Below are 22837 nucleotides of genomic sequence, written 5' to 3'. Positions count from 1 at the left end.
CTGTCTGTCTGACACAGATATGAACAGAAAAACACACATACACACACAGATTCATGCACATAATACCTAATCCTGGTAGTACTTTTTCCTTCAGCTCCAAGAAAATGGAAGGGAAAGCTGACTGTGTGTTAACCTCTTGCACTTTCATGCCTCTTCATAGCTGGAGCAATCTTTACCTTTATCCCTGACTGTAATAATTTTTGTGAGTTTTTTCCACACACCAAGTTCAGGACTTTTTTTAGTGTTGCTGATAACCCCAGATTCCAGGTGTATATATGTGTGTATACACCTCTGTCTGTGCTCTAACAAAAAAAAAAAATTAATGTTGAGTTCACTGAAAAAAAAGCCCACCCACAACAGAAAATGGATCTGAAATTGCCACACCAAAATGTCAGCAGGTTCTAAAATTCAGTAGATCCACAATTTTAGAGAAGAAATCCTAAGGCCATGGCCTTTCCTCACCCACATTTTTCAACAGTTATATGAGACTCAAATTTCACTTTATCCCTGTGAGAATGAAGGACAGGAATGGCTCTGCCTTTGGGTACTCCTGAATGCTGTCACCTTGGTTCCTTTAATCCCACAAGAATGAAGGAGAACATTTTAGGGCTCTGCACAATATTCCTCCTGGCTTTAGATTTATGGGGTTAAATGAGAATTCAGACCTAGATCTTGCCTTAAACCCTGAGTAAGGATTTGAAAAGGATTCCTGCCATAAATCAGGAGGGTATGGGACATGCAGGAGAGGACACCATTTAATTTGTTTTGTAGTTGCTTCACTGTTCCAAAGGTGTAAATGACTGCTGAGACAGATGTTAAACAGGCACAGTCCCACTGCTTGATAGCAAAGACAGGAAGGAGAGGGAGTGTACTCAAATTCTGGTATTTTCATCAATAAATATTTAAGTATTAATTGAAAGTGGAAAAGATGTAAGGAAAAGAAATTGATTTCTCCCTTCTCTTCCATCTCTTGGAGGTGATGTGAGTTCTCTTTACCAAACCGAGCATCGTTCTGTCTCTGAGATAATTTTATTAGATTTAAGGTAGAGTTGCTATTTAGTTTCTCTTCAGATCAAAATGAAGAATGCATTAGAGATGGAGAACCTTCCCTGGAGATCTGTTGGAAAACCTGAGCCATGAAAAATCTGCCTCTCCCTGGCAGATATCAAACCCAGATGTGCCATGGATGAGGCACCCTCTGTCTCAGCCAGATACTGAACAAAAGGCACAAGGAAACTCAGTTTTCCATACAACAGCTCATTACAAAACAACAAAACAATAAATATTTAACTCAAATCTAGCCTGGTAAATTGGCTCTCCAATTATCTCTGAAAAATTGGTGAGTTTAATTGCACGTCAAACTACTGCAGTATTCTTTGTTTATATTAAACAATAAACTATACCAGCCCTTTTTGACCCAGGAAAAACAGATGTAAATTAATATATGCCTGACTCAAGATTAGCAACTGCTACTGCCCAGAAAAACTGTTGATTAAAAACCACTTCTAAATAGTTCACAATAAATACAGTGGAAAATTATCCAGGACCAAAGGAGAAAATCAGAAACTATTGCTAGCAGTAGATGGCAGAGAAACATAAAAAAAAAAAAAAAAGCAAAACTGGTTATTAAAATATATTTTGTACTGATAAAATTAGTCTTAATGAACTATAAAATAAATAAGCCTTAATGAACTATAGCAGCCACTTGCAATTATTTCTGTACTAATAAGCTTGGAAAACACATTTGCCATATACTGGTCATTAACAAGATATTCTTTGAAATATGTAATTCAGCAAAGAAGAAGTTGTAACAAATTAAAGGGATTCCTGGGAATTTTTGTGCCTATTACTCCACTGAAATATTTGAGTGTCAGAAGAGAAGATTTCCTAGGCCAGTGAATACCCAAGTTTGTTCAACAAGCTGAAATGGAGGTTTTATAGCTCCTCTCTTGCATTACATTTCTTCTCTATTGTCTTTTCAATACTGTGCTCTGGAAACAAAAATGTAAATAAACATTGGTCATTGGGATGTGCCTTGTAAGAACATTTAATAGGAGCCCTTAATTGCATGCTGTAAACATAATACAAATGGCAGTTGTAAAACTGAGAACAATTTTGTTCCAAATAATCAACAAGAATGCCTCTTCATAGAGAAAACTCTTACCAGGCACAGTACTATATATCAAAAAAAACCAAACCAAACCAAAACAAAACAACAAAAAAAACAAACAAACAAAAAAAAACCAAAAAAACAAAAAAAACCACCAATCCTTGCAGGAATTGAAACAGAGGAAAGTCCATTTTTGGCTAAAGAAAGAAACTCCTGTTCATTGGGTAGGATTTTATGAAAAAGCAGATGCCTTGAAAATATTCTACAAATTCTACAGATGATGCAGATTTTTTTTTTTGGGGGGGGGGGGGGGGGGGTGGTTTTTTTTGTTTTTTTTTTTTTTTTTTTTTTTTTTTTTTGTTTTTTTTTTTTGTGGGGGGGGGGGGGGGGGGGGTTGGTTTTTTTTGATTGTTTGTTTGTTTGGGGGTTTTTAATTTGGTTTTTTGGGGGGGTTTTTTGTGGGTTTTTTATGTTGTTGTTGTTTTTTGTTTTGTGGGGTTTTTTTGAGAGCAGGCAGAAAATGAAAAGGGATCAACATATTGCTGTTTAATGAGTTACTGCTTGTCAGCTGAGAGGCAGCAATGGCTGGGATGTTACTCTTGGCAAGTTTTGATGGCATGACATCAGGACTAATGCATTCCACCCTGCACTCTCAGCAGGCTGTGCATGGACAGCCAGGCAGCTCAGCTGACGAGGGGTAATTCAGTCAACATCAGCAATTGCAAACTGAAGTCATCTCCCAGCACTCCACCTCTCTCTGTTTCAGTGGCAAGGAGCTTTGCCCACCTTCTGGGCTAGGAGGATGAGATCCATGTGAGGTGCACAGTTGTAAATGTGGTGGCTCTTTGGACAAGACCCACAAATGAAGTGATTTCTGGTCACCTACTTGTGAGAGGAATTAAATGGTTAATGGACTATGCAGCAACACTGTAATGTGAAGAAAAAAAAAAATCCCATTTCAGTGTCAAAATATGGCTGATGAGGAATTAAGAATCTGTCAAAGCTCAAGCAACGTCCATACCAAAATCAAAAGTAAAAAAGCCATTTCTCCAGCAGTCTTTTAGGAAACAAAGGCTGAAGTCAAAAGCCTCCTTTTCCAGATACACCTTAAAAGCCTATTTTGAGAGCTGAAGAACATTCTGTAAATGAGTGATCATTGTGAAGCAGATTCCAACTCATTGTAAAGCCTAATGAAGCTACAAAGAATATTTCAGAAAATTCACTGAGTAGCATGGAATTATAATTCTCTGTTTAAAGCTGGTTTGAAGAATCTCACATCAGAAAGATGGTTCCAATAAGGAGATTTCGATCTACATATTGAATATATGATATATTCATATATGATATTGATTGATATATTACCAAAATGCAATATTGGTAATATATCAATGAATATAATAGATTCATATTCATGAATGAATATATCCTATTCTATGAGATATCAATAATACATTGGTAATATTGGTAATATATTAGTATTAAGTATAACAATAAAATAATAATAATAACAATAATAATAGTAAATGATAATAAATCAAGTAGAACTAGAAATTTCTATTTCTACTTGAGGAGGTGGGAGAGCTAACAAGGACATTGTCACCACTACATTAGAAAGAACGCAGTATAAAGTGGGAGTTTAAGATTTTTTTTTATATAATTTTTATAACTTTATATTTTTTTATTTCTGACGAAGCAAAGGAGGCCACCAAAAGAGGACTGAAGGTGCCCTGATTTCACTCTCAGTTTTAAAGGATAACTCCCAGATCATCGTGGGGGCTTGGAAAGAGTCACATGGCTTCAAAGGAGAATTTAACAACCTGCAGCACATCATGGGATAAGGCCATGTTCCAAAAAAAGGTTTACCACCACCAGGGCTTCAGAGGAAAGGGCTGGGACAAAGGACAGCAATTCAAAGAGTGCATTTAATCACTTGCAGTGGTTTTCCTCTGACACTAAAACACTTTCCAACCTGTTGAACATCTCCGAGACAGCACTCGAATTTTGGCACTGAAGAAACAGAACAATCTTCCCATTTCCTTCACTCTGAGAGTCACAACACCAGACACAGTGTCCCCTCCAACATCCTTCTTCACCAAGGGATAATCACAGATTTATTGCCTTTCTAAGAATCTGCCCTGCTGGGATATGAGATTTTCCAGCTAAACTGACAAAATATTTACTCTTTAACAGACTTTTACCAAAGAAAACTTCCTGAGCTGATTTTCAGATCTTCTTCCAGACAACACTGATCCAAAATTACCTTGCTTTGACACCACCAACACCAAGGATAACAGTCAAGTAAAACTTTCTAGGAGCTTGGATAACAATAGGAATCAGGTGCTGCCATGTAGGAAATGGCTCTGATGAACTCTGTGCAATGATGTGGGTGGAAAAAATAAGATGAAGCATAAAAAACACATTTGGACAAGGTAAAGGAAGTTTAATAAGGCAGAAGTAAAGACTGCACATAGAAGCAAAGGAAAACAGAAGATTTATTCTCTACTTTCCATCTACAGACAATGTCCAGCCAGTTGAGATAACTGGAATGATGATAGAACACTCAGAATTTGTGCATTTTCTTGGATCAATACAGGCTAGAACAGAACTGGCCACCCCTGACCCCCAAACACCAAGCTCTGCACCCAGTGCCAGCAACCTCACCCCTGTCCCCACCACACCAGGCCAAGAGGAATTGCTCTCCACAGAGGAATTCACTGCTTTAGCTTTATCAAAAAGAACCACACACCTTCCCAAGCTGACTTCACTGCAAATCCACTCAATCCACAGCCCATGGACCAGGATGAATGAGGGACCTTGTGCTGATCTTTGCTCTTGTCTCTCACAACAGCACAAGCTCACTGCATCTCTGGGGCTCGATGGGACAGATAATTCCAGCATTGCCAGCTGAAAATATCAGCTGACAGTGCTGCAGTGAAGTGAGAGCAGTTTCTGACTCTGTGTTGCTCCTATAAAGAGTTTAATCCTCCCTTCTCCTGGGGCTACTGATTTATGCCTCAGAGAGCCCTCCTGAGCCATTAATCAGAGCAACTGCTCCCTGAGCTGAGCAGCAACTGCTCCCTCAGACATCACTGCTCCTGAGGAGCTGAGACTACCCATAGGCAAGAGGTCACTTGGCACTGACTCTGTCAAATATTTTAGACTTACACTTAAAACAATATTTTCTGAGTTGAAACTGAAATTTTAGTAATCTAAAGCCACACTTGGGCTGGTGTTGTCCACAATTCTAGCTGAAATATCAGCTTTTCACATGTTATTTCCTTAAACATCTGTGAATGGGAGAGAAAGTGTGAGGATAAGCATTGGTCTGAATCAGTGCATCCATTTCTGTGGTGTTTCACAGTTCAAACTGAATGTGCTGAAAATCACCCTCTTCTGCCAGGTTCTTAGAAGTGTGTCAGGATGGTTTAAGTTTAAAGGGGTTACAAAGCATAAATAATTAGTGTCTTCACAGTGCTTTGGGAAGCTCAGATCACAGACTTGGCATCCATCAGAAGGGTCAGCATTGTGCATTCAGTGGGAGTATCCCATTTTCCTGCTGATGGCAAAGAAACCTGAGATGGGGTGGAGAAAGCTGCTGGCTGTTCCAAAGTCCTCCTGACTTTGGAATCAAATCAATTAACTCAAATTAACTGAGCTGCAGGAACTGTCTGCACATCGACTCTTAAGCAAAGGTAATGTGATAGATCTGCCCTTCACTCTCTCACACAGTTAATGACCTGGCATTATGTGATACTTATAAAGGTCAAAGACCATAAGATGGGCAACAACCATAATCTGAAATACATTAAAACGCAGTAACCTGATTGTGTGATGTCCCATCAAAACATTAACCTGTTTGAAGGTTTGTCTCAATAGGAAAAACTCAGAGAAATTCTTAAAATGAATCTGCCTATTTCCTGGCACTTCTGCCTTTCTTGCCCTGTTATTTTGAGGGATTTTTTTTCACAAAGCAGACTCTTATCTCTTAAAATTTCTTTTTCTACTTGTAATCATTTCTTTCTTCTGCACATTTGTGGCAGCACATTTTTATTGTGCTGTCAGGGAGATAATTTAGCGGAGAGAAGTGGAGACATAGCCATTTGAACCAGGAAAGTCTTAAAGAATACAAGTGTTAGCCTAATTTAAGAAATGGGGCCAAATCATAAACCCAGGCCCAGTATGTATTATCCAGTGAAAATCCAGGTCTCATTTCTCAGATATTAAACTTGAAGCAAAAAGTTGCTACAAGAATCAGGATGTACCTCAGCCTTCTTGTCAGAGCAACAATTGAGCAGGGATGCCAGGATGTGAGCAATTAATTATAGGCTAAAAGACAAGAACTGAAATGACAAGAATTGACACCTGACTCTAAATGTAGCAACTTTTTCAAAGTAATAGGATACAGGGGAAAAAAAATATTACAGAGCTATTGATTCCTGATTGTGCTGCACAGCAAACACGGCAGAAGTGCCACAGCCAGGGCAGAGGGGTGAATTATTTTAGGATTTCAATGACAGCTGCCAAAAATATTATAACCCTTACAGAGCTTGAAAGATTGAAACAAGGTTGAAAACTCAGCCACTCACATATTAAGCCACATATAGATGTGTGGTGAAAAGAGAGACACCAAGAGAAGCCCTGTGATAACAATTTAAAAGGCAAAAGCAATACCACGAAACAAAACTCTCTGTTCTTTGCCTTTATTTACAAAGTTCCTTAGGTTAAATTATTTATCTGTTCAACACTGAGTAGGAACTGCTGTGCTTTAGCAGCCTGACACAGCCAGGGAGAGATGCACGGGGCAAATGTCAGAATTTCTGCTGCGTGTGTCAGGAAAGGGTGCCCAGACTTGTCTGCTGCTTGGAAGGAACAACAGATCTGCAAAAGCCAAGTGCCACAAAGCCACTTGTCAATCTCTCCCCCTCTGCCACCCCGACCCTCGCCACCCCCACACGCAGGGTTGTGATGCTGGGGCTGCATTTGTTGGTGGCAAGAGGAACAGCACACAGGGACAGTGTGGTGCATAAGGCACTAAAATAATCCAGCCAAAAAGCATAAAGTCTGAAAGAAAAACAAACACCAAGGATGGGCTGTGTAAAATTAGCCGTCTGAACCTCATCCTCATTGATCAGGTTACATAAAACACTTAACCACGTTAGAAACCCATAAATGAATTGTGCAAGGAAAGCTGTAACTGTGAGGGAGGGGGAAAATAACCCAAACTAAACCAATATTTTCTATTTTTCTATGATAATTCAATTTGAATTCAAAACATGACAGTTGCACATTCAGAAAACATACTTGGAGCCTGATTATTACATTTTATATAGACTACAGTCCAATTAAGGAGACACTGACCAAGATGTCAAGTGAGATATTAGAAAGGAAATCTTTACAGTGAGAGTGATGAGGCCCTGGAACGGAATTCCCAGAGAAGCTGTGTCTGCCCCATCTCTGGAAGTGTTCAAGGTCAGGTTGGATGGCATAAGGGAAGGTGTCCCTGCCCATGTCAGGGGGTTTGGAACTGGATAATTTTTAAGGTGTCATCTAAACTCAGACCATTCTATGATTCTAAGGATTTTTTTCTGTATATTCAGCATTACATGGAGAGTGCAATCAGAGTGCAACTCCTCACTCAGGATAGTTAATATTTTACAAGTTTAGGATGGTTCAAAGTCCAAATGCTCAAATTATCAAAAAAGGAATGAATCAATGTCCATTAAAGATTTAATAACTTGTCTCCTGTATCTGGAAGGCTTTGAGCTTCAAGCAGCTGAATGCTGGGAGAATCTGTTGAGTCACAGACCACAGGATTTAAGGAATCTACAAGGTTAAGTGTGTGTGCTCAGTCCAGTAATCTTTATCTGACAGAAAGGTGTCTTGATAAGGGTGAAGACACCTTCTGCTGCTTCCAAGAACGGGGCTCAGTCAAGTCATCATTGATTCTCTCTTTCTTTGGCTAATGGGATTGAGATTATGAAGTTGTCATTGAAAACAATATTTTCCAGCTGTCACACACATGCAGCATCTCTCTCAAAGTTTGTCACCTCTGTTTTCCTATAAAGAAGACTTAAAACTTCAGATTCCAATAGTTTTGATTGTCACTTTGGATAAGTGTGCACTCATGCAAATGAGTCAAAAGGAGGGCACAGAAGGTCTGTCTAGCTGAAATATTGACACTATCTAAAAAAAATAAAGGTTTTTTCTGACTTCTCCTGCAATCCTGTCCTTTTGAATGGTCACTGATGTTGATGGAACAGCAAAAAAGAGCAGCTGCAGTGTTGCTCCAAGATGTGCACAATGTGACCCAAAAGTTCCTGGGCTATTTTCCTAAGGTGTCAGCAAACAAATGTACAGACACAAGTCCTCAGGAGTTTCTCTGTATTCACTTTAGACTCTTTCCTCTCTCTCTGCCAGACAAAACTGCCCCAAGGGAGCAGTGACACACTTATGGCAGGGCCCTCGACAGGCAGAGTCAGGGCTGGGAGCTCTCCTGAGCAGCTGCTCTCTCTCTGAGCCAGCAGCCAGTGATGGCACAACTGCTTTGGAAACTCACAGGAAAAGCTGCTTTTTGCTGTGCAAAATTCGTCAAGTGATCTCCCCTCTGGAAGGAATGGGCTTGTCTGTCCAAGCCATGTCTGATTCGTGGTGTGAGGAAAAAATTCTTCTTTTCAGAAGAGATGTTGATTCAGTATCACTATTGCAAAAGCAGAAACATCAAGCAGTTAAAAAAACCCCAAAAATATAAGAATACTTTATATGTTAATGATCAAAACAATAAATACTTATCATAGATATTAATGTATAATTTCTTTAACTCACTGAATAGTGACCTTCACATTTCTTATCACCAGCCATGAAAGTTAAAGAAGCCTAACTTTAATATCCTGCAAATGGGATTTAAACCACTGGAATGGAGTGGCTGGGGCTTTTTCTTCTGGCTCCTTACTGATCCAACATGGAACAAACATTTTGAGGAGATGTTAAATGGAAGTTCTTGCCATTCTTTACCAAACTTTGGATTTTATTTAGTGATATGTCCTGTGCCAACCAGAGTATTTAGCAATTAGTTCCCTCACTTGCTTTCCTCCCTTTATTTTGTCTGAAGTCATGCAGAGCTGTTACACATTAAACCCCAGCTGTTCCTTGTCTCCCTAAAGTGTGTAAGAGCTTTATATGAACCTGTTTCTTGAGGTAATCTTTATATACACTGACATTTTAAACACCATGGATTTTTTAAAAATCTGTTTGCATCAAAATTCAGAATATAATTTCATCTATCACTATGGACACAGAAACCCTGAAAACATTCTGGTTTAGAAGTCCTCAAAGAATAAATATGAAATCTGCTGCACACCACTAGGGCTAATCCAGACTTAGAACCATTTATAAAGATCAGAAATCATCATTGTTCCAGTATAATTCAATCCAGGTCCTGCCTCCAGTTCTACTGCTGCAGAGTAACTCTTGTTCTAGAAGCTCAATAATTAGTTTCACAACTGATGATGAAAAGTAGAGCATGATATTTTTCCTGGGGCTTTCATTAGTATCTCTAGGTTCACTTCCCTCAAGACATGGATCTCATAACAGGAGATTAATTTTAGTCTTCCGATGGAGTTTTATTGTAAGATTATTTTGTTCTCTGACTTTCTCCACTAAAGGGATTCTGATTAAAATGTGCCTAGACATAGTCAACTGATGATAAGATTTGTAATTTCCAGTAGATACGAATATTTAACTAGACTAAAAGAAATTGTGTTATATCACAGATTATCCTGATGGAACACATTTCCAAACTAATGCAGAGTAAAAGCAGAGTGATGCAATTAAAATTAGTGCAGTTGCTCTAGATTTAAATGACCAAGACAGATCCCTGTTTGCAGCCATAAGTAGTGTCTCTTCTATAAAATTGGGATTAAAAAATATATATAGAAATGATAGATAGATAGATAGATAGATAGATAGATAGATAAGCTGTAAGAACATCAATATTCAGTCAATTAAAGGTCCATTTCACTAATATCATCCTTGCTTCAAGGCTGGCCAAACACCTAAGTAAAGACTCAAGTGTAGCAAAATATTTCTACCTATTTCTCCTAGCAAAGATGTAGGGCTTGTGATAATCCTCATCCAAACCAGTGAGATGGTTCTTGACATCCTGCAACAATTTTCTTTTTTTTTTTTTAATTTGGTACAATTCCTTCTTGTATCCAAATTTTGATGCCCACAATGTCTACCTATTTCTCCTAGCAAAGATGTAGGGCTTGTGATAATCCTCATCCAAACCAGTGAGATGGTTCTTGACATCCTGCAACAATTTTCTTTTTTTTTTTTTAATTTGGTACAATTCCTTGATGTATCCAAATTTTGATGCCCACAATGTCATGGCAGAAGTGCCAAAGCTTAAGAAGTGTGAAGAATCACTTTTCTATGATGGTTTTCAACCAATTCCTTTTAATTCCCAGTGGAAAGAAGGCACTTTAGAAGCCTCATCCTCACGTGTAAGGAGAGCATTTTAAACTGAACCCTTGCTAAACAAAAGAATTAACAAAATCTCCCAATCCTTTGGCCTTCCCAAGGATAGTTTAACAGTAGAGTTGCTGTCTGCAGGAAAAGTCCCATTTCTGCTTTTGGGTTTTACCAGATGGCATCCCTGCCCTTGCAGCAGGCATACAGACTCCCTTTGGGGGGGCAGAAAATCTGTAAATCTCATACCCTCTCCTTGAACAATGGCTTGGCAACCTTCTAAAGAAAGAGAAACCCAGACATGCTTTGCATCAGAAAGAGAATATCAGAAATAATTGATGACTCACTCTCCCAGGGACATGAGGGAAAAGAAAGGAAAATAATTTTTTGGTGTCTTATAATTTTTATTTTTCATCCCTACTGAAATGTCCAGTTGTTTGTCTTCCTGCTCCTCAGGAGGGTCTCTGGAACATCTCAGAAGGTAAAACCACTTGGGAACACCTCTGGGCTTGGATTGCCCCTCACCCTGCTCTAGCCTGGAGTCTTTAAAACTGCTTCTGCATCTCTAAATCCTAATCCTAATAATTAGGATCCATTAGTTAGCATTGCTATGAGATTCCTGTAAAATCAAACACCACACAAACAGCAGAGGAAAGGGTCATATGTTGTTTTGTTGGAATAACACCTTGGCTTAATTTTAAGGATCCATTAAGAATATCTCTAACACCCTTTAAAAGAAAATATTTTAGTATGCCAGACCTGACTCTGCAGGTAGAGATATTTTTTTCTCACCATGATCAGCTTCCTGAACTGTCTTTCAGGCACCTTACAGAGTATGACAAAACACTTGGCCAAAGGGTTTTACCTGTGCCAAGCTCAGCCTGGTCAGCGCTTGACGGAGACCGCAATGATGATGACAACGAGCAGCAGAACAGCCAAAGCGATGGAGAGAAGGCAGCACTTCATCTTCCTGGCTCGTAGCTGAGGGCAGAAAGACAAGGAAATTAATTCATGGAGGTTAAATCCACTAAGAAATGTTGTTTTTCCATTGAAAGAATGGTTTGGAAGAAGCTGAAGCAACATAGAGAATTTGGTTTTTTTTCTTTGGACTGATTTATCCTTCTGGATAATCCAGATTTCTCCTCCTGGACACAATCCCCTTTTCTACAATACTTTCTTCGTGCTTAAATCACCATGTCACACTAAATTTCCAGGCTCTGCTTGGAGGGCTGAACTTGGGTAAGGCCACTCAATTTGGTTTTGGTCTGGGGGTGTTGGAGCTGCATCTGGCTGCCAGGAGAAAACTGTTCCCTGTAAGAGAAAAAGTTCCTTCTCCACTCTGCTGTGCAATGAAATTGAGACAAGCACTGACATGAGCTGTTCACAGGGCATGCAAATGTGCTTCCAGTATTAACCACCCTAACCTCATTCACTTTCAGATTTTGTAAGAAATTCTACAGAGTTTTAGTTTTGTGTCTATTTCTACTTCAACCCATTAGTCTTCCTAGCGACCTCTGTGGATGTGATGTTGTTTCTTCCTATTTAAAATCTTTGCAGATAATTCAATTCTCCTGTCTCCTTTTTAGATGGAATGGAAGAAGGGTGTTCCCATGATCCCACAGTGTAAGGAGTTCTGTTATCCAATGCACACCCAAAAAAGTAACTTCAGAGAAATCTTAAACTTTGACATTTTAATTGAGACCAGATCAGCCAGTTCTCCAGCCACCAGAGTTGACAGCATCATCTGCATTAGACAAACCAGTTACTTTATTCCACAGTCCTTTACCTCCTTACAACTGAAGCAACACTCTCACAGGAGAGATGATGTTAATATTACTGCTGTCATCCACTTTTCCTTCCTTTCCTTTCCTTAACTGCTGCAATCTTTCCTTTCCTTTCCTTTCCTTTCCTGCTGCAATTAGGTTTGCCAGTCTGCCTTGGATCCTTCTCTATCTGCTTTACATCCCTCTGCACTGCATTTCCCACAGAGCCATTGCTCCCCAGCTGCTCTGCTCTGTTCTGGGGATGTTTTAGTCTCCTGCACCGCAAAGGACAGGAGACTCATCTCTTCCTTTGGTGCTCCAAAACCTGTCCTTCTTTCCCTCACAGTGCCCAACAAGCTGGAGAAGCACTTCCAGCAGGGAACAGTGATGCATGACCTGTTCTCTCTTTCAAAATCAACCACCAATCAAACTGTGGTTTTATAAAAGTGTGCATTTACAGATTACTGTTTTTTGCACGTTAAAATGCTGTACTGTCCTGCCTCCCTAGCATATAATCAGTGAATCATCGTGGCTCTCCATCAGCTTTTCAATCACTCAAAGAAATAGGTTTTCTTTGATTTAGATGAGGAAAAAAAAAGTTTTAAATATATCATTCCATGTGCATTTGTGAAGAGGGATCTTGTCAGGCATGCTGGGAGGGAGTGTGTGAGGGGACACAATTCCACTTCCCAAAACCCCTGCTTTGGAGCACAGATTTTTGTCATGCTTTTCCACCAGTTTACTCTGACTGTGGGGGAGAATATGAGTGGGAAAAGGCCCACAGAAATTATTATGATGGAGGTGAGGCCCTGGCACAGACTGCCCAGAGAAGCTGTGGCTGCCCCATCCCTGGAAGTGTCCAAGGCCAGGTTGGATGGGGCTTGGAGCAACCTGGGACAGTGTCCCTGCCCATGGCAGGGGGGTGGAATTAAATGATTTTTAAGGTTTCTTCCAACCCAAAACATTCTGTGATTCTCTGATTTTCTTTAACTTTTTTTTTTTCCACACACATAAGGATGTTTCTTCACAGCAGATCCTCACCTAACACTAATTTCTTCAGAAGAAACTGCACTGCATCCTGAAAGCTCAGCCCATGAGACAACAGACTTGCTACTGCTTCCCCCTTTAATTTTAACCTTCATTAATTCCAAGTCGATCCAGGAAACCTCTGCTTCCAACTGCAGACTTTCAAAGGCACTTGGTTGTCCTTGTCCACTTCTGAAGTCAGAGCCTGTGTTTGGTCAGCAGAGGATGCTAATGGGTCATTTAGCTTCAAGCAGAATTCTCAAACAGTCCATTAAGAGCCTCGAAGAGTGCACAGTTATCACTTCATATGCCTTTTCCATCATTCCCTTTGCAGGGAGATTCTCTTCTTTTCCTTTTCCCAGCATTACAAAGTCCAAGTCACTTTCATTTTGCATTTGCACAGTCTCTTCTCCATTCCCTTTTTCCTTGCTTTTAACCAACTAAATCATAAACAGACTGAGACTGATCAGAGGACAGGAGAGTTGCAGCCCAGTCTGAATCCTGGGACTTGGTTCACATTTTATGATCCTGTCCTGGTTGGCAAATCAGGACAATGATTCCTGCTCTTTAAAATATCTCCCAGCTTATTTAGTATAACTGTACTCCAAAGCCATAAAACTCACTGTAGCATTCTCCTGTCTATTCCTAGTTTTGTTGAATTTTTTTCTTATTTTACATTTCAATAAGGAAAACATTGAATTATTTGAGTTGCTTTAGTCTCCAGCCATAAATCTGTACATGCTGGTGGAGCAGGGAAGCAGCTTCTGATCCCCTCCTGTACACACCACCTTTCCTACAGATCCTGAGGAAGAGTGGCAGGATACCAGCACCCCAAGGTTTTGCCACTTAGTTAAAAAAATACTGAAATATGAGCAAAAGTAGCATGTCCCCTCACTGGACAAGTGCACACCCTGCCTCAGGAAGGGCTTGAAAGAATCCCTTCAATGGGACTTGGCACGAAGATTGGACTCGATGACCTTGGAGGTCTTTTCCAACCTTAATATTCTATGATTTTATAATATCCCATGGAGCTCACCAAGCCTGGCCTATGGAGAGGACCAGCCTGGATTTCTGTGAGCTCTTGGGATCCTTCTCCTGCCTTTATTAGAGGAGAAAGATGCAAGCACAGAATTTGTTGAACAGATTCTCTTCCCCAGACAGGATCTGCAGACTGTGGTAAGGGCACCTTCACTTACATATTACATAAACATACACTAATAAAAAACATAAATAATAATATTACATCTAACTACCTCTGCTATTATCCCTAGTTTAGGTTAACAGAGTCTGATTGCCAAACTGAGATTACAAATGGTGTCTTAATGCCCCACTGCCATTCTTGAAGGACATTGAGAGACAAAAAATAAACACATCCCTTTTAATGAGTTTTTCAAGGAGTTTTTTTAAGATCCCTGAGGTAACATTGCACAATGGAAGCACAGCATCCTCAGAAATGTAAGGACTGAGCAGTGAAGAAATTCCAGAGTTTGTGTTTTTCATGTGTGCATATACAGGGAACAATCTTTGCCTCTCTCTAAAGTAGGATTTCTGCCTCATTAAGTAAGGGAATAATTATTATGCCGCGTACATCACACATGTTTAGAAATTTTACTTATCTACTCAGGTTTTCTTAGGACATCTATCTAAACTCATGTTCACATGAGACCACGCAAAGCTCACTTAATGTAAAGATCCTGATTTTTTTCAAGGGGTTTCCATGACAGCAGAATCACATAATTAATGCTTTCCATCCCAAACATCAATGAGTTATATCCATTTAAGTGGAGGAAGTAGAGACACATTCCATGGATGAAAGCACAGCTGATCTCAAGAGAGTTCCAGTTTTCCCAAGGAATTAAAAAAAAAAAAAAAAAAAAAAAAGAAAAGCAAATGTGATTCATGATGCCACCCCTTGTATAAAAGTTAATCTACACTTACATGGAAATGGAAAACTGTTTCCAAACCTGTAACAGGATTTCCCACCAGGACAAGTTCCTTACTGCCTGAGACGGACATTACGAGGTTTCTGCCATGATTTTAGTAGTCTCAGAATAACAAAACCACAGCCACAGAAAAGTTGATGAAAATTTTTTAAAAAACCAAACCAAAACAACCCACAAGAAGCCAAACCAGCTGTAAAATGAATCATTTATATTACAGCATAATTCTTCAGGAAGCTTTGCATTTTTGCAGCATTTCCCACAAATACGACCAAAACGCAGTGGATTTCACTCATCTTTCCCCAGCTCTTTCTCCCCTCAGCTGCTGAGGCTCCTTCTCTCACACTGTGTGTTATTCCTATTCCCTATCTTCCTTGACTTTCCCGGAAGCTCTGAGGCAACGTGACCTCCTCTCAATTCCTGCAACTACACCCATGATTGCTCACAGGAGCAATTCTAAGGCCATTTTGCCCAGAATCTTCCACCTGCCCTTGGAGTTAGATGTTTGCAGACAAGACACAACCAAGATCACTGGCACAGCAGATGGATCAACAGCTGAAGGGTATTTTTGGTACAAGCTAAACTTGGATGGTCTTCACCTCAACTTCACAAAGTATCCAGAAAACCTCAGGGAATAACTGTCCTGGGTTGTTTTTGTTTTTTTGGGGTTTTTTTGGTTTTGTTTTTTTTTTTTTTTGGAGGTTTTTTTTTTTTTTTTTTTTTTTTTTTAAATCCCAGAGACCTGGAGGTTTTGCCAAACACTCCTGCAAGTCACAAAAATCTATGTCTGCTTTTTGGCTCTGTGGCTGCATATGGCTGCTATGGCTCTATTTTTTTCCTGTTAAATTGCAAAACTCTGTCCACGTACAGGAGCTGCTGGAATTTAACAAAACCTCCCAAAAACCATATTTCTCCCAAGAAGATGTATCCTGGAACTCCACCTTGGAAAGCACTGACTCCCTTTCACTATCTGTTCAAGTGAGTATTTAAATAGAGATAGAGAAATCAACGCAACAAACAATTTCAGGCTGAATTTGGGAAAAGTTCAAAGCTACAAGATTATCTTCTGCTGGAAAATGTATGAGAAATAATTATAAGCTCACTATCTGATTTCATTTTAATTATCTTAGCTTATTCTAAACCTTGAATGCTATGCTGCAGCACTGCTCTGGTTTTACAGCTGTGTCCCAACCTGTTGTAAGTCCATTTCCCATAACACCTAGAATTTGTTGATTAAATTGGAGCTAATCTATTTTCATTGTACACATTTTCCCAAGATGAAAAGAATGCAACATGGGACCAAAAAAATTCTAATCCTGTAGCAAGATGTAATGGCTTTTTACAGTTATTTTTTCTGGGCTCTCAGGGTTTTTTAGCAAAATAAGTAAAGATATATTTTAATCCTGACAGAGGCTCTTTAAACACACATGTGAAATGGGAGTGAAAAGCAGGGAGGGAATAAGCAAGGCTATTTAGGGACACAGCTGAGAAGCACTTTATATTGACAGGCAAACTAGATGTGACTGAGCCTGGAAGAAACCTTTCCCTCATCATTTCAGAAAATTAAGCTGCAAGTCATATTTTACAACCTAGAAGATATTTATTTCTTGGGGGTGAAATGTTGAAAAATATTTTAATTATGTCACAACAGATAGTTAAGTAATTAAAACCCATTAAAGCCCATTACGGCCCCAGGCCCAGAAAAGTAAGTTTCATCTTGGAAATTCCTAAGCAAACACATTTACAAGGAGGAAAAGAAATGTTTTCTTGCTAAGTATTTAAAAACTAGCTGAGGCCAAGCATAAATAATAGAAGAGGCTAAAGGAAGCTGTTTTTCCTGTATTTATATTGAATGGAGAAAACCAAACAAATAAAAAAGCACTTGATTCCCATATAGAAAAGCAGCACTGAGCTTCTCTACCCTTTGTGGATTGACTACATTATGGACTGTAAGGCAGGGAGGAGTAAGGCAGTTATGGGCTGTGAGGCAGGAGTTGAGATTTCTCAACTGCCTCCACAAAGGAGGTGAAAATCCCTAGAAACAGGAATTTTAGTTCAGGCAGGGATTTGTACTAAAGCAGCTGCTCTATTCTGGGAACATCAGAGCATATGACACCACTTCAGAGCAGAGTCACACCCTACAACTCCAAGGCTGGGGAGTTTTCTAGGTCTTCTGCAGGACAAAATTGGGCAGGTTGCTTTCACCAGAAATTAATTAAATTAATCTCTCCAGTATCCCATCTTTGTTCCATCACTCCCAGGTCTCAGCCCTGGCACTGGGATAAGGATGAAGACAGTAACCAAAGAGCTTTGCCCTAAAGGGTTAACCCAAGACCGCCTGACTCTGTCTCTCCCTCCTGCGATGTTAAATAATAGGAACATTCATAGGAAAATGGGATTGTGGAGGCTGGAAAGGACCTCTAAGATCACCAAGTCCAACCTTCAACCCAGCAAGCACCGCCACATTCACTGTGAAACCCTGACCTCGAGTTTCATATCCACAGGTTTTTAAACACTTCAGGAACAGCCACACCACCACTTCCCTGGGCAGCCTCTTCCACTGCTTCCAAAGCTTAGGAGTGAGGATTAGGACCAGGTCTGGAAACACCCTGAGCTTTTCAGTTTGGTTGTATGGGCAAGAATCTGTCTCCTAGTGAAAAAGGACCAGTTTGACATTATAATTTCTTAGGTTATTATGGTAAAAAGCAAAAATCTACCCATGTACTCAATGTCAACAGAGTTAATAAGACAATCCATTTTACTTACAGAAATGCTTACCCATAATTCAAACACAATTTTAAAATAAAGAACAATTCATGAAGCATTTTCCAGCAGAGCCAGGAGTGCAAGAACTTCTGAAAGTACAATTCCACTACTGGAACAAAGAAACCATTGCAGACTAATCTGCTCTGGAAATTTATTTCCTGCAAACCCATTCAGCAGATAAAAACAAAAATTATTAAATTTTGCAACCACACAATAACAGTCTCTAGTTATCAGGCCAGGTCCTTTTAAGGGCCTCTGTTGGGCAATGAAAACCCACCCTGATTAATTTTCAAGTGCTGCTTCCTTTATTGTAAGATTAATAAATCTGTTTGACATAAAATGGTTCATTTTATATGCAAATCTCTGTAGAGAGTTTTGTGACATTAAAGAGGTTCATACAATTTTGTTCACCCTGACCTCAGAGGTCATTTGGAATTTCATGAAAGCATTTGTCTATGCTCTTAATATGCATTTTGAAAGCTAATTTGAGGTCTGCTGGATTGAGAGCCCAGGTTCTTAATTACGTTTGGACGTGTTTATAGAGAGCTGATATTATAAATCTGAAACTGCTGTCATTCCAGTGGACAATAGCAGAAGCTCTGCTGAAGGCTGGGGAGCTCTCATGGGAGAGGAAAAGAAAATATTGGAGCAACACAGCAGGAAGTCAGACCTTGTAGATGTGTGGTTACCTTCAAGATTTATCTAAACATACAGAGGGGGGAAAAAAATTACCTTACACTTGTTTTTTTTTTATTATTATTATTATTATTAGTAGTAGTAGTAGTAGTAGTAATAGTAATAATAATAATAATAATAATAATTTCATCTTCCATTTGCATCAATAAGACCCCTTATCTAAGCCATACACAATCATCTCTGATAAGAGAGTAAACACTCTGTGTTATTGCAGTGGAAGGGAGGAACATGACCTTTACCGTGTGTACAAATTAAAATGCACTGACCAAATTTGGTGACCTTTATGGTATAGCTTCCTTATAGAGCTACAGTGAATTTGCCATCAAATATCACTGCTTCTGCAGGCAGCCTAGAAAAGGCCAGGAATATTATTAAGCACTTACAGTGTTTTTAAATGAGAACAAAGTAGACAAGTTACATATTAATAAAACCCAGAAGATATGAGAGCAACAGGGAAAGGCCAGCCCACAGCAGCAAGGAAATAGATCACTTGGCTTTGACATATTGTTTTTGTGCCCTCACTTGCATGTCATTTGGACTGATTCCACACTTTCCTTTATGTGTCCATGTATTTGCAGCTTTCCACTAATTCTATGCAGCTTTCCCCTTCCCCATAAGTCTCTTCATGATCCCTCCTCATTAATTAATTTTCTTTGCATACATCTCTGGGAGTGTTCAAGGACAGGTTGGAGGAGGCCCTTAGCAAACTGGTCTAGTGGAAAGTGTCCCTGCCTATGGCTGAGGGGATGAATTGAATGATTTTTAAGGTCCTTTCAAGCCCACACTATTCCATGATTCCACATGTTTCCATGATATATCCCAGGTGAAGCCAAGTGTCATCTACAGGTATGATTCCTCAGCATAGCCTACTGCAAGACTGTATTTTCTCCCACTTATTTAGCCAGGGACAACCACCCAGAATTGGATTTTCCATGCCTGGAATTTACCCCAAGCTATTTTTTTAAAATGAAAATATGCCAGCCAAATCCAAGGACAAAACTATTTAAAATTTTCCAAGTATTCCATAATGAAAAAGATAATGGAAATATCTTCTCTAGTCTCCCGCTTTGGGGAAAAAAAATCACAGAATCATTAAGGCTGGAGAAGACCTCCAAGACCAACAAGTCCAACCTTTGGCCAGTCACCACCCTGCCCACTAAACCATACGGAGAAATGCCTCATCTGCTTGTTTTTTGAACACTTACAGGGATGTTGAGTCCATCCTGTCCCTAAGCAGCCTGTTCCAATGCTTGACCACTCTTTCACAGAATAAATTTTCCCTGATATCCACCGTGAACCACCCCTGGAGCAACTTGAAGCCATATTCCCTTGTCCTCTGTAAAGAAGGACAGGGAGAAAGGGGATTGTGGCTTTGATGAGGGTCCTCATTTTAGTGTTTCTGGGAAATTTGGCTCACTTTAGGGAAGATATGACTTCTCAAATCCTTGTTCAGGTACACAGTCTTGACTAGTTCAAAATTTGAGATAATTTTCACCATCTGCCACATCTATCAGGAAGAGGATGGCAGCCCAATGCTTTCTGTGTTGGCTTGCCTCAAAGCTGACAGGGGCTGATGTTGAGCCTGTACACACAGATTTAATTGCTGCATTTTCTACCTTCTGAATGCTTGAATTAGCAATCTTAATATTCTCCTAATACACTTGTTTTTCTAATGGCTGAGACATCATTTGTAATAGCACATGATAATAGCTTACATTTCTAGCACGCCTTTCAAGGCAGCAAACCTCCAACGTGATTTACAAATTCACTATAAAGAGGATTATCTTTTTACCAGCTCTGGAATGAAGCCACCTACCTCTGGCAGCTGTTTGAGTTCCACACAGCACACCCAGCCAGCAATTTAAAGCAGGTAATGACTGGTGTGTGCACCTGAAACACCAGAGACTGCATTTCCCAAATCAGAATTCACCCAATGCAGCAAAACAAACGCTTACACTTTTGTAGAAACCACCCTGAGATGCTTAAAAGCCCCACACAGGCAGATTCGGAGAGAACTTAACTCCCCCAACAATTCAAACCCAGAAACACTGCAAGGGAACAGAGCAGAGCAGAGAATGATTTGACCACATTAAAGCTGTGCAGTGCTCGAAGAAAACCCTCCTGCTGAGCAGTGTTGATTAGTTAGATTATATTATTTTATGAATGGGACTACTTGGAAGGATTGCAAATGGCAGATTTTGGCTCATTGTGCTGCCAGTCTCAGCATTTTGAGCCCATCAGCTCATCCAGCTTTCAACCAACATCATTTATCTGGTCTGCACATCATCAGTTTCTCTTTCAGGGCAGAAAGTTTTAATTCTTGAACCAGCTCAATCTCTGCTCACAAAAACACTTGAGCCCTCCCAGGACAGGCTCCTTTTGCCAACAACAACCAGGTCAATCTTTGCAGAATTTAAAAGCACCAGAGCCACAAAAAGCATTTAGTCTGGCTTAACTCCAGTGTACTCTGATGAGTCTCTGGTCCAAATAATTTAAGAATTTCTCCTCACTACTCTGTATATAGGTGCAAAAAAGAATATAGATGAAAATTCTAATAAAGAAGAAATGTTTTAAAAAAAAGTGCAACATCAGCCATGTAGGATCTTTTGAACATCCTCAAACAAACACAAACAAAGAAAATAAAGAAAATAAAGAAAATAAAGAAAATAAAGAAAACAAAGGTACTTGCAGGGCATAGTAAAAAAAGAATCACAGATGAATTTGGGCTGAGAAACATCTCTAAGACCATCAAGTCCAAACAGAAGTGCCAAGGCCACCACTAAGCCATGTCCCATTTACATGTTTTAAATCCTGCCAGGCATGGTGACTCCAACACTTCACTTGGCAGCCTTTTCCAGGGCTTGACAACCCTTTTAGTGCAGAATTTTTTCCTAATATCCAACCTAAACCTCCTCTGGTGCAATTTGAGTCCATTTCCTCTTGTGGCACAACAATATTGTTCATGCTGGGATTGAAAAAAAGGTTTTCTATCTTCAGGGCACAGTGTTCTTGAACCTGAACTTGCCTTCAAGTCTCACCAGTAATAAAGATAAATTAGTGCAAGTCTTCAGGCACCAAACAACAGCCTGAAGGTCCAAGCTGGTCTGGCCCTACCACCAGAAAGTATCTGTGTACCTCAGTGGAAGTCAGTACATTACAGCAACTGATACACAAAAAGCTCCTCTCAGCCCTAGGAATCACAAGTAAAACCAAATTTTGGAAGGGGTTCCATGAAATACCATGCCATTAATACCTCAGAATGTCAGTGTTGGGAGCTGATGGGTCTCCAGAGCAAAGATGTCTCAGAACCATAACAGGCAGTGTCTAGTGTCTGTGTTTTCATTAAATTTATCAATAAGATTAGGAATTTTTTTTTTTTTACTGTGTCCATTGATTTAATATAGAACATTACTTCCAACAAACTTTGCTCACCATTATCACTTAACATCTCTACTACCTTTACTACTGCTAAAATACTCCCATCATTAGCATGTCAAACAGTGGTTGACAGGCACAAGCTACCCTGCATTATTTTGTAAAGTCATAGAAGAGAGCTGAACTTGTGCTGCACTGAATTTTAAATAGACCTCTAATTGTTTTTGGTTTTTTTTTTCCTGGTAGTGAAATCCAAAGAGTGCAGAAAATATTTACAAGCACCCACCATGTCCCTGCTGCTCCTTTGCACCCTGCAGGATATTTGGGAGCAGAGGGCTAAGAGAAAGTGAGAAAATTACATGGAGACCAGGCATGAAAACCTTCTTTTGAAAAGTGACAAGTTGTATGCAAGGAACTCAAGAAATGCAAATCTCACACCTTGCCGAATACAGACTGAAATCTATTTTACTTCTCCTTAAACCCATGTATACTTTTACAAATGTGAGTCTTCACCTGTTCAAAGTAGAGCTAAGACATAAAAGCTGAGAATCTTAAATAATTGCAAAATGACAAAAGGATATTTCCATTTTACTACTTACTTATACATCTGTCACAAAAAAGAAGTGGATAAAGTCACATCTAGTGTAGCACCAGTAAAATTAAGCAGAAATAGAGCCTCCATATCATTTTATTGG

General features: G+C 39.5%; 1 protein-coding gene across 6 annotated transcripts in view; it reads right to left on the bottom strand.

Moving 5' to 3' along the window:
- TSNARE1 (t-SNARE domain containing 1) overlaps nt 1–22837 on the bottom strand; it is a 450340-nt gene that overhangs the window by 47203 nt on the left and 380300 nt on the right. For all 6 annotated transcript variants that reach the window (XM_039714443.1, XM_039714426.1, XM_039714471.1 and 3 more), the window contains one exon: nt 11442–11557. In XM_039714443.1, coding sequence (XP_039570377.1) covers nt 11462–11557 — 96 coding nt within the window. In that variant the 3' untranslated portion in view covers nt 11442–11461. The remainder of the gene's footprint in view (nt 1–11441; nt 11558–22837) is intronic.

Source organism: Passer montanus, unplaced genomic scaffold (genome assembly GCF_014805655.1).
Source record: "Passer montanus isolate IOZ18808 unplaced genomic scaffold, ASM1480565v1 scaffold100, whole genome shotgun sequence".
Classification (NCBI taxonomy): Eukaryota; Metazoa; Chordata; class Aves; order Passeriformes; family Passeridae; genus Passer; species Passer montanus.
The sequence above is the reverse complement of the archived record's forward strand: the minus strand, read 5'-3'. Positions and strand labels throughout refer to the sequence as shown.